The sequence below is a fragment of the Perna viridis genome, chromosome 3 (genome assembly GCF_037379345.1).
Source record: "Perna viridis isolate PV_CMFRI_1.1 ecotype Kerala chromosome 3, ASM3737934v1, whole genome shotgun sequence".
Classification (NCBI taxonomy): Eukaryota; Metazoa; Mollusca; class Bivalvia; order Mytilida; family Mytilidae; genus Perna; species Perna viridis.
In genome coordinates, this window is record NC_142447.1 from 46656400 (window position 1) to 46669157 (window position 12758).

General features: G+C 30.9%; 1 protein-coding gene across 4 annotated transcripts in view; it reads left to right on the forward strand.

Annotated features, from left to right (window-relative positions):
• The window catches only part of LOC148622514 (zwei Ig domain protein zig-8-like), a 63838-nt gene that overhangs the window by 39757 nt on the left and 11323 nt on the right, over positions 1 to 12758 (forward strand). For 3 of the 4 annotated variants that reach the window (XM_088572542.1, XM_088572541.1, XM_088572543.1), the window contains exons 2-3: positions 625 to 710; positions 7337 to 7422. In XM_088572542.1, coding sequence (XP_088428668.1) covers positions 7359 to 7422 — 64 coding nt within the window. In that variant the 5' untranslated portion in view covers positions 625 to 710; positions 7337 to 7358. Of the gene's footprint in view, positions 1 to 624; positions 711 to 7336; positions 7423 to 8564; positions 9000 to 12758 lie in introns of those variants that run through there. The other variant, XM_088572540.1, reaches the window with a different exon arrangement.

A 12758-nucleotide genomic window follows, 5' to 3' on the forward strand; every position in this document is an offset into this window, starting at 1 on the left:
ATACATTTCATATGCAGATAATTTTAAAATAAACAGCTATCTAACAATGAATTTTCTGGACAATATCGATAAGAATATTCATTATTACTTGAAAAATCAGACTTTTTTTACCTCATGTAAATATTTTATCGCCTGAGTTCTGAATGTCGATGTCCGATAATATCATATCGCTTGTAATTAAAAATATGCCAAAATTATTAAGTATTTAAATATCTTTTTCAGATTCATGTCATAATTCAATAAAAATTATGAATCAATGCTAAGTTTTTGATCAAAACATCACCCGTCAGCAAGGTTGGGAGTAAATAACACTTCAACAGTCTATCACATAATCAAAAATCAATCATCGGTTAATAAAAAAAGAGTTGTTTTACAGCAGCAGCGTTTAGAACTGAGTAGTTTAGTCAAAGGAATGTTATCCGTCTGATGTTTTCTAACAAAAATGGGATGATTCGATTTTTACTGATTTCTACAAGATTCATGCCTCAAAGTACAAGTTTAATTGCATTAACAATATTGCATTGCTCTTGCTGTATAACTGTAACTGAAATGATAGAAGAATTCTCAAATTGAAACCTAAAATCATTAGTGAAATTTATTTTACTTTTGAAATGGATTTTTCAGATAAATAGAGAGACCTGTTAATGATGCGATACACAGTTCAGGATCTAACAAATTACCTTACATAACCTTTCAGAGATATTATGTAGGTGAGTACAAAATATAAATCATATATGTTTATACATTTAGGGGTAAAATTTTAGTGAGACTGTATCCTGTTTTAAATGGTTAAAACCATATTGGAATATATATCTTTTGTCCTCTATCCTGAAATAAAAGGTTAACAGTCTAATGACTAAAACTATTAATTAGCATGCAAATTTGATCAAATTCATAAACATATTTCTAAATGCAAGCAGGAAGCGTCAATTCATCGATATTAGTCACTCACAAAAAAGAAAAGTGGAGTTGCAGGGCAACGAACGCATAAGTTGTCTCATTACGACAAATTGTTCTACTTTTACCTCCTAAATCGAATACCTAATTTTAATGTCTTTGCACCATTGGTCATTTGTCATAACCCAACTAGTCTACAACAACAAAAAATGATTATACTTCATGTTCCGCTACATCATATAGTACACGCATATGCTAAAATGATTTTTATTGCTTTAATTATTTCATTAGCTTTCCTATCATTAAATAATCTCATCTAAAAAAATCTATAAGCAGTCATGTTTTCATGTAAAGTTTTGTATAGAAATCTTTCGCTGAAAATATAATCAATACATCAATAAGAAATGAATAACAGCATCAAGATTAAACAAAGAAACAAATGTTATGACAAATATATGTTAGCATTAAGACAAATTCAGGACGATACGGACGATACTGTAACAGTAAAAGTAGCTAAAAAATTGCACTGTTTATGGATTGAATGTGTGATATGTCAATCGTATTTTTTTATTATTTGAAGACGTATTAAACCCATAGCTTAAAATCAAAAATGGGATAAAAAATAAAACACAGAAATTTCAAACGATAGGCATTCCAAGGGGTAAGCACATCCGCCAAAATAGAAAATACGGAAGCACAGAAACTAATTTAACAAAATGATAAATAGGAAGTAAAGTCTTCTGAATTTAATAGATAGGTAGCATGCTTATTTTTAAGTTATTATTCGTGTAAGTCGATGAACTCTATTAAAAATGCGATGATTTGGCTTGTAATTCAAAATATCCTTTCACTAAAGCATCTATAATGTTACTTGCATTCATTGCGAGTTTAATTTTGTTCACAAACTATTGATCTCACCATAATTACAGGTGTGAAAAATAAGTGCATAGAAGTAGAAAATCTGGGTGTCTTGGGAGATCTTGATAAGGGTTTCTCAGATCTATAACCTAAGTTGTACAACGAAAAGCACAAAAACCAAATATGATTATTCAACCTCCTTGCAAAGCAAATATCAGAATATTTTTATTAAAGCTGCCTGAATGGGGGTTGGTGTCCTAAAAGTTAGCGTTCTATTGAACACTTGGGAACCCTGCATTTTAAGCTCCTTGTATTGATAATAATTATTGAAATAAATGTAAACAATATCGTAATGGGACATCGTGTAGCTTTAACTTGATCCGTGGGTGATATTTAAGCGTTTTTAATGTAAATATTCTGTAGAAAGAAATGTATCATTTTGGTTTTAAAGAATACACATACTTGATATTTCACTGGCACTTTTAAAATTATATAAAAAAGAAAAATATGTGCTCCGTTTCCTAGTCAACTTTATTCGGCTGCTGGAGGCACTAAATGTTTCGATGTATCGAAGCAATCTAACTATGACACCTTCTATCAGAATTATCAGAAACACGCCATCGATGTCCTATAGTATGTCGTAGACAAGCGTAAACACAGATCATTTTAAATTACCTTAAATTACAATTCATTATCCATCTGTTATTCTAATGTCATAATGCTGTTTAATTTTAGTCAGAAAACATATGTGTACATTATTGAAGACATCGTATCTGTCTGAGATCTTATGAAAACAAATTATTGTTCTTTAAATATCGGCTTTATAAATGTTATCGTACATTACAATAATTTTCTTGATTTCGATTCTACGTGTAAATTCAAGTTCGTATACCGTATCACGACACGTATGATTTAACACATTGTCTAATGTGTTCAGTGTTTTTATGCGTTGTTGCCATCAAAACTCTTCCCTGTTAGTTTTTGTCTTGGAACATTAAATAGTTAAACGTAAAAATAGTATATAAAGGCTTGTACGTAAGATTGGTACCAGTATCGTATTGCATATCCCTAAGCGGGTGTACGTCAAAACATGGATGCCATAATAATATAGTGCATTTTCTTTTTGCCTCTCTACAAACTAATGTTTTGTCAAAAGACATGAACAATGACTTAAAAAATAGAGCAAACATCACACTGTAAGATGAAAAATTTTTTAAAAGAAAATCTAACATAATATCATAAAAATGTTCCACTGAAAAGGTTGGTTTGGTGAGTGTAAAACAAAAGTGAAAGTAGGGAAAATGGCTATTTATAGTTCAAGACTACTTTTCTTTCCAATCTTCGTGGACTCACCCTATTTTCTTTGCGGGAAATTATTTTTTCACATGTCCTTAGAAATGCTACATAAGTGAAAGTTTTATTGAATCAATTTACATATTTTTTAAAAAATCCTAAAAATATGCACTTCACTATAGAAGTCTATGGGAAAATTAATACGATACTGAGACCTAGTAAGCCAGTTTTTCAAGTAAAGTTGGATATTCAGCAAGTGGTCTTTACCAGCTGAAAAAGTAGTACCCCAATACAGGTAACACTTTTAAGATGAATTAGCCAACTTTTGAACCTGATTTTTTATGGTAGCTCTGGTTTTTTGCATTTATGGTTAATCTTTACCAAATTTGGAAATGCATTTTGTTTTCATGAATTTGTAGGATATCAGTTCAATAAAATTATTATCTTGACTATTTATGATGAGCATATCTATATTCAGGTAACCTAAAGCAAGTAATACTCCTGCATAAAGGATAGTTTTCAAGTTACAACACATTTTAAGTATGTGGTTAGGACTTGAAAATAGTCATTTTCCATACATTGCCTCTTATATATGAAAAAATAAATATTTTTTTTTATTTTTTGTTTTTCTTTCAAATAAATAGCTAAAATGAGTTGCCATATAACTGTGTGGTTGATTTAAACACAGAAATGTCACAAAAGTCATCAGCCAATTTTTTAGTGGACTTTTTTTAGTGGTTCAAATGGACAGATTCTAATGCGGCAAGAAAAATAATGGTGTTTTTTCATATAAAAACTGAATTTTTTCAAAAAGTATCTAAAGCAGACAATTGTTATTATAATATTTATACCAATAAACTATATTTCTTGCATCATAGCTATCTGTTTTAAAGAAAAAGTCCTTTTCCTGTCACATTGAGGTCCATTTGTATCTGCCTGGGGTACCAAAATGGCTTAAAATCTGTATTTTCTGCATATGAAAAGCTATATTTTTTTAAAACTATGATATTGGTATAATTTTTTCTGGATTTATTATAATTGAAATGACCATATCTATAGTTTAAAACAGTTGGTTGTACCGCTCATTATACTTTACTTTAAACAAGAGGCTCCCTTGAGTTAAAGACAAAAAAGGAGGTTCGGATATTAATATTTCCATATATGGAACTCACAAGTGGGGATTAAATAATGATTTGGAACTCATAGTACAGCTCATGTATCTACCATGTCAGAATAAACCACAAAGTTGCTTAGTTTGATTAATGCAGCAGCTTTTTATCAAAAGTAATATTTTCTGGCTAACATTGAGATATTAGTCTTATGCCTGGAATAGGGTACCTATATAAGAATTTTAATAGAAAACTCATGTTTGTAGCAGGGCAATGATATTCTAAATTTTCAGTATGGAAATGAATACTCTAGCAGAAAAACAACAACTTTTAGGATTATATTGAAATGTTTATTAGTAATAGGTACCAGTATCGTATTGCATATCCCTAAGCGGGTGTACGTCAAAACATGGATGCCATAATAATATAGTGCATTTTCTTTTTGCCTCTCTACAAACTAATGTTTTGTCAAAAGACATGAACAATGACTTAAAAAATAGAGCAAACATCACACTGTAAGATGAAAAATTTTTTAAAAGAAAATCTAACATAATATCATAAAAATGTTCCACTGAAAAGGTTGGTTTGGTGAGTGCAAAACGAAAGTGAAAGTAGGGAAAATGGCTATTTATAGTTCAAGACTACTTTTCTTTCCAATCTTCGTGGACTCACCCTATTTTCTTTGCGGGAAATTATTTTTTCACATGTCCTTAGAAATGCTACATAAGTGAAAGTTTTATTGAATCAATTTACATATTTTTTAAAAAATCCTAAAAATATGCACTTCACTATAGAAGTCTATGGGAAAATTAATACGATACTGAGACCGATTGTAAGTTTAAAATCCTGATTTTTTTGGCATCTTCAGTTCCCAAGCGTTCAAACTTTACACGATAAAAACAAGATATTACTAGAAATGCCATTATGCTGGAATGTCAGTTAACTGCTAGTAGTCCTTTATGTAATTTATATTCAGTTTCTAACAAAGTACTCGGACCTTTTTGAACTGATTTTTAGGTGTGTTTAATTGTGCAGTATATTTTTCACAGTGGCAAGATTTTAAAGGGGAGGGTTGTGATCACGCCAAAGTACTTTAACCCTGCCGAATATTTGCGTCTCTACCAAGTCAGGAATTTCTGGCCAATGTACGTTTTGTTTCGTTTTCAACTTTAGTTTACTTTTATGTTACTTGAGTATATAGGGGCAACTCTTTAGCAATACCTGTGTATAATGATGTTTTGGGGCCAGCTGCAGCCTTCCCTGTGGTATGAGGGTATCTTTTTCGTTCATTGAATACCAATGAATGGCCTTGGGCTGACATTTTCATTCCGATGGATTGTTGTCTTTTTTACAAAAACACCATACCTATTATCGTTATAATTCTATTAATAAACAGGAATAACAGAACATGGTTAATAAGCAAGTAAAACTTTTTCAAACATTTCTGGCGAAATAAAAGTATTCAGGTGAATGATATAATTTCAAGACACCACAGAAGGTGATCGCCCTTCAGTCTAAATGTTGACACAGTAAGCCTCAATTAAAAGAACCATCTGTACTTTTTATCAAAAACACATGAGTGTTCAAAACCATTTTTTCCCTTTTTGTTTTTCATAACAACTGGTCAGCATCATATGATAAAAAACAAATGTCATTATGTTTTTCATTTAACGACAATTTACACAAAATGCAAACAAAGTTTATCTAAGTAATCGACGTTATTTGTCAAAGTCAGTGATCTTTAGAGAAACTTTCAGAACCTCAATTATTGTAATGGTATGTCACCTACAAGATATAAGAGTAATCAAGGGAACCAAGGTTATAGCGGTAATCAAAAGAATGTAATCCAGGGACAAAGACCAGACATGGAAAACAGACATACACAACAAAGAACATAAAGTAACTAAAATCATAAATACAAATTAACAAAAGTAAATGAGCAACTCGGACTCCACTAAAAACTGGGAGCATGGACCAGGTGCACCGGTAGGGTAAGCGTCTTCTGCTTTTCTAGAAACACCCGCCGAGTTGCTCATAAAAAGTCAAGTCCGGGGTAGACAAACGAGGAAAGGAAAACTATGACCCGTTGAATAAATCAGTTTTCATGGTGCTGATGGATACACCATAACGATCCACGAGTTCATGATGACGACCATAAAACTTCTGTAGTGATGACTTCAATCTTGTAGCAACATAACCTTGTTCCAGAAGCCTATTTGTCAAGCTTCTGTCTTCTTATTGAAGAAAAAAACAGCGAATTTAGGTAGTTATTGTATTTGTATCATTTAACTTCATCAGGAATCATTCATTTTTTAATTAATCATGGAATATCTAGCAAGGTCATTATCATTACTACTTTTTCTATTTCATTTATGTATTTAATCCTTACTTTAAAAGAAAAATAGTGTTTCTTTTTTAATGACATAGTATATATGCCCTACAGAAATGCATTACAGACCTAAAAATAACTGACACCATGCATCATATTGATGGATTTTCATTCTATAAAACTAATAAATTATTATTAGCTAATTACTATAGTATTTAACTTCATTTACTTTCTTACGTATGTTTTCCAATTAATCCATAAATATTGAAATTTTCAAGTAAAACAGAAGGGTATTTTCTGTAACACTTTTGTTTTTCCGGTTAAGTTTCCGTGTGGGATAAATCAAATGTAATTTTCCCTTACTATCTAAGTAAAGTCTCTCGTGTTTTTAGCCTAATTACTCTTTAAATAGTAATACTAATATAAACAAACACGAAAGACAAGCGTTATTTAGAAGTACGGATGTTCCTGAAAATGTTTCCAAATCTATTATGTAGTAAGGAAAAGGTATAGCATTTTAATACTCAATTCTCTTTCTTCTTGAGTAGTTAAGAAAGGAAACATGTTTTATCCTTGGGAGATGTTCAGGTACTCGTGTAAAAACACTTGTTATGTTTCAGACTTTTTTCTATGTTGTTTATAACACCTTATTAGTGTCAAATTTTGTGTACGATGTTTAGTCAATTGTGGATTTGTTTTATCTATTTGGAACGGATGTACGATGTTTGTTTGTTTGGTTTTTTTTTTGTCTCATATTTTCGGCTCCCGCGTGCCAAAACCATTTTACTTTTGAATACTCGTTGATTTTACTTTAATGAATCGTATTTTATATCTCCGATTTCGTTTACAGAAACATGTAGAAGCGCAACGATATGCTTGAGAGGATTTTGAAAATATTGGATCCTCAGAGACGTTTATTCCTACTTGGATTTTTTGGTAAGTATGTATGCCTTGACGAAATGGCTTTTGTAATATATACACTACTTGTATGAACCAACATTAATCGTAAACAAAGTTCTCGTTTGAAATCTATATAATTCTTTTACATATTTGTCTTAGTTTAGATATACAAAACAAAAAAGTTCCTGTAAAAAACAATATGTCGCGGTGAAGGTTCTATGAAACATCTAGTCTACAGAGTCGAATCTTCACTTGTAATCAACTAAGATATTTTTAGATACAAATCTGGACGCGTGATCGACATTTATATCTAGTATTTTAGCATCGATTACATTGTCGTTTTCCTCACTTTAACCGTTTTATTATTTAATTAAACTTGTGCAAAGACCTCAAAGATCGAACTAAATATCATTAATCAAATTAACTTGACTTGAATAGGCTAAAGATCTAGGAATAAAAGTCATTCAAGTCCAATTGTTATTTGATAAGGATCAGTTACTCGTTTGATAATAAATCAATAAAAAACATTAAACCTACAATAGTCCAGTATTAAATAATGCAGTTTTTAATAGTTTACGACGAATCTGAATCAAGTTAATTATTTGCGTGTTTCAAAATGCCTTTTTAATTCTAGTTTTATCTGCGATGGTCGATGACTGCAATGTTCCATTAACATTCATGGAGAAATATAGCTTAAACGTGACTTGGAAATAAACAGGAAAACAAGAAATAATTTACATGTCCTCTTCTGTAAACAATTGATAAAACACAAATATGCACAATCAAAATTAATCTTAGTTGATCATTTTTTGAAATGGTAGAAAAGAAATTAAGCATTCACATTGCTTTTTTGAAAGCCACTTTAAAAACCCACTAACAAGTAGGCGTTCGTCAAAATTATTACATTTGTAAATGAGGGTGACTTGTGTTAAAAAACATTATTTCGAATAATGATACGGTAACCTCTAGAGTTTCTACTCTGGATCATTAGCATCTTTAATAATTAATCGTAATAGTTATTGAGTTTAGTTCAAGGATCGATTAATGTCAAATGAAATCTCTATTGTATTGCATTGTCTTTGCTGAAAGGCCTGCATTAATTTCTGGTAGCCTTGTGATAATCTATTCATCTACTACTTACATTTTTGTATCAAATTAATGCATTTTGCATCGCATTGGGAAATCAATGAATTTATCGTTAGTGTGACTTTTACAATTTCCCTTCAATGTTAACAATGGTGATTATGTCAACTTGATGTGCTGCTTTTATGAGGAACTGCATCATATCAAGTGTCATGCCGCGACATTGTTTTGAAGTGAATTTGGACTTGTATTGTAGTAATTTGTTTTATTTGAGTAATTTTCATTTATTGTAAAATGTTGAGCATGTTGTTTTACACGGGGGTAAAAACATGAGTGCATCTGAAGAATATTTTGTATTCCAATCGTTCGGAAAATGTTAAATATACCATAGAGTGCATATTGTACAATGTTGAAGATGGTTATGGTCATTAAATGTTTTTGTTGGATAGTACAGTAAAATATGCTGGATCTAAATTGGTTTCAGAGGACAAATTGTCATGTAAAAGTTCACTTATTATTTTCAGTAGCAGGTAAGGATTTGTATAGTTTAGAATGTGAACACGTGTTTTTAAAGTAATAACCAATAAATCATTTTTGAAGTTTCCGAGATAATAGAAAGAAAGAACGAATGTGGTGAAACGAAGCAAATGCACCAGCGCATAACCTAAGTACAGAACAGTAAATATTGCCAGAGATCACCGAAAGGTCGTCAACAAGGGTAAAAATACCCTAAAGTAAGCTTTGAAAGGTCCTGACAATTAAAAGTAACAAATCCATGGTAACAGAATGGAATGCAAGAATTCTTCAAAGTCAAACTAAAATAGTCTGAAATCTCCAGCTGGGTTAAACAAGTATAACAGTTATAAGGTCTTTACTATCCGTTCTAATGTACGGTCAAAATTTCGGCTGGGTTAAACAAGTATAACAGTTATAGGGTCTTTATTACCCCCTCTAATGTACGGTCAAAATTGACCAAAACAGCAATTACATGTAAAAACATCAAACTTTTTTACAACAAATAATTATAATGCAGATCAATTGTATACATATTGAATTTAACAGTCCTAGAAACTATTACTTAGAAACGTTTTTGTCGTTATTAGAGTTAGCGGGGTTTTTTTATATATACGCTGGTCTTCAAGTAAAGTTTGTTTAGTGCTTATAGTGTGTCGCAGGAATCATGAATGATTACGATTGTGTGGTGTCGGTCCTTGATATATGCAAAATGTTATTATTTACAGAAAAACATGTGAAATGCAATTACCTCGGTTAAGCAAACAATTGACATAATTACTAATGGCAATTTATTTTGGTTTTCACGCCATCTGTGATTATAGGATATAATTTCATATTGTGTACAATATTATATATGACACCTCCTGTATGTTACTGAGATAAGATAATTATATTTCCTCAATAGAGCCACGTTAATAAAACAGTAATTTGACTTGCAATGTCTATTGTCTTAATGAGACAATGACCTTTGCAGTACTAATTATTATGTCAGAAAGAACACTGATGAAACTGTAAGTTCTATTTCTTTAAAAGGTACCCTATTCACATGTATTTTTTTAAACGCATGTAAAACATTGATCATATTACGCGGAAAAAAATATCCAGCGCCTTCTTTCTTTAGGTTCGTTAGAAATCCAGAAAGATTAATTAATTGGTTGATTGATTGATTATTGTTTAACGAAATATTGCAGATATGTCATGCATGGAGTGCATGGCCAGAAGGATTGACTAACTTTACAGACCCTACTTTGTACTGGCCGGACACGATGAGCCGGGTCATGTTCAAAAACCCTTTTCAATGCCTATTTGTTTGTATATTTTAATATACTTGCGCAATATACAAAAACATGCAAGACGTTTGAACATTGAACTTTAAAAAGCGATTTTAGAGCGATTTTGCGATTTTTCGAAGTTCAGTATATGCTTGTTTAGTCACATTTTGCTTCAATTTACTATATTATATAACGTGTGTGCCTTACATATATATCATGTTTCACATTGATGAATGTAATATTTCTTAGTCATTGTCAATCGATTAATCACTATACTTTATAATGATAACTTGACAAGTTGCTCAAACGAATTTTCGATATTTTTTTTATTTTTACTTTGGAATGTAAGATTAACATGCCTGTTTTTCGTCCAATGGTCCATTAGGTCAACATAAGCTTACGTCATTTCTTTTCAGGAGCAAAATAAAACAACACCTTCTACATATATAAGGCAAAGCACAAATTAATTAAATATCAAAATACTCAATTTAATGGGTTTTTTTTAATAAACGATATCAGCGTTTTTACTGATTAATTTTGAGTGTTAGTGACATACTGCATGTCCAAAGTCTGCTATCACCACATTTGACTTTTTAAAATCTTTTCAAATTGAACGGTTTTGATAAGCTTATCGTGTATTCAGATGGCTAAAACGTTTAAGACTCTTTGTAGATACTTCAACTTGCATTAGTTGCCCGATCTAAGAATCGTGATAGTTCATTATGATATTAAAATCAATTCAAGATTGTTTTGTTGCTTAACCTTATGCTTAATATACTACAATCACTGGGTATTCATGATAACTAACACGACTTTAACCATTTATTGAAGACTGTGATTTTCTTTGGTGAAAAGGTTTCCTTTTTTGTTTCCCAGATCATACGTAGGTATGCACTTCATTTCTGCTGAATTCATGATAATATTTAATTTACGATGAACTCATACATTCACTAAACAACAATTAATTATATCTTACCAAGCTGGTTGAAGTCTCAGTATTTCATATCAGCTAGAAATTGTATGGCCTACTTTTACTGTTGTCTTATTTTTTGTATTATCATTGGTTGCAAAAGAACTGTGAAACAAACAACTCAGATTTTTCAATTTAAATATTGCAATTATACAATATAGAACGACACGTATTTGAGGAGAAACTAATTGTCGAAAAGATATGAGACACACGCAATAAGCATAACTTAAATTATCTTGATTTATCATTAGGTCAGAAAATTTCCTCCTTACCATTAAACTTAATTTAGTCCGTCAAAGTAGTTGTTATGAATCGACCTTGTCACGCAGTGCAGGACTTAAATTGTAAATGCTGTAGAATAAATGGATTACAGAAGTTGTCCTTGACAATTTATAGTAAAATGAGTCCATAGCCTCACTGAATGAATTATTTTCTAGATTTTTATAATGTTTGCCTTTAATAACGCTGCCAAATCACTGAACGCAACATTGTTTCCAACCATTTTAGAGATATGACATGTCATTGAAAATAGACATGGTGTTCAATTTTTTATGATTTTCTGTTTCGCCAAAAACAAAACAAACCAAAACAAACACACGCAAAAAATCATTTTCACGATTTGTAACAAATTTAATATGCTGCAGTGCAATGATTCACCGTGGATAACTGGTGAATAATTTTACTGTATTTAAACAAAATGAATGAATATAAAGCATCATAAAATCAACACAAGTAAATCAGAGAGAAAAATTGATATACAATGGGCGTACAAAAATTACAAAAAGGCACAATTGATTATTGTAGAGGAAGTAATCTTCAACGAGCTGATCGGTCATTAAAGTCTTTTATTTCAGATGTTATTTAAACAATGCAAGTATTGAGTATTATGAGATCCAAAAACGGATTATCATTAGATTGGGATATATTTTAGGGTTCTCCAGGGAAATTCTGTCAAGTCGGCCCTCGTGATTTTATTGATAGCTGACAACTATTGGATACTTTTTCTTCATCATCTCCTGTCGTTCATGCCATTATTAGTTAATAGAAATTAGGATAAATTGCATTGAAAGGTGCCTTCCAGCAACGCTTAACTACTTCTGTTTAAAAGTAAAGGACCATTAACCACAAAAGACGAACTCAAGCTATGTTAGAGATAATAAGATAAAAATCTCATTGCCAGAGGATTTTTCTTAAATGCTTTCCAACATACAGTTACACCTATTTTTGCACATGTCAATTGAAACCTTTTAAGAGAAAAAGAATAATTATTTGAGTTTTCTTCTTTTTCAATCAATATGAAAAAATGGAAATAAAGTTCATTTGTACATTTCAAAGAAGTAGAAAAGCATAGGAAATTTTCATGGTGATGTCATTTATCCATCGTCTTTTACAGGTTGCAATTGTAACAGCAGATTTACAAAAATGAAGAGCTAATTCTAATGCTACGTTTTCATAGAGAATAGATAATTACAAAAATAATTATAGTTTTGAAATGTACGAGAAAAGACCAAAACAAATTACCTAACATTAAC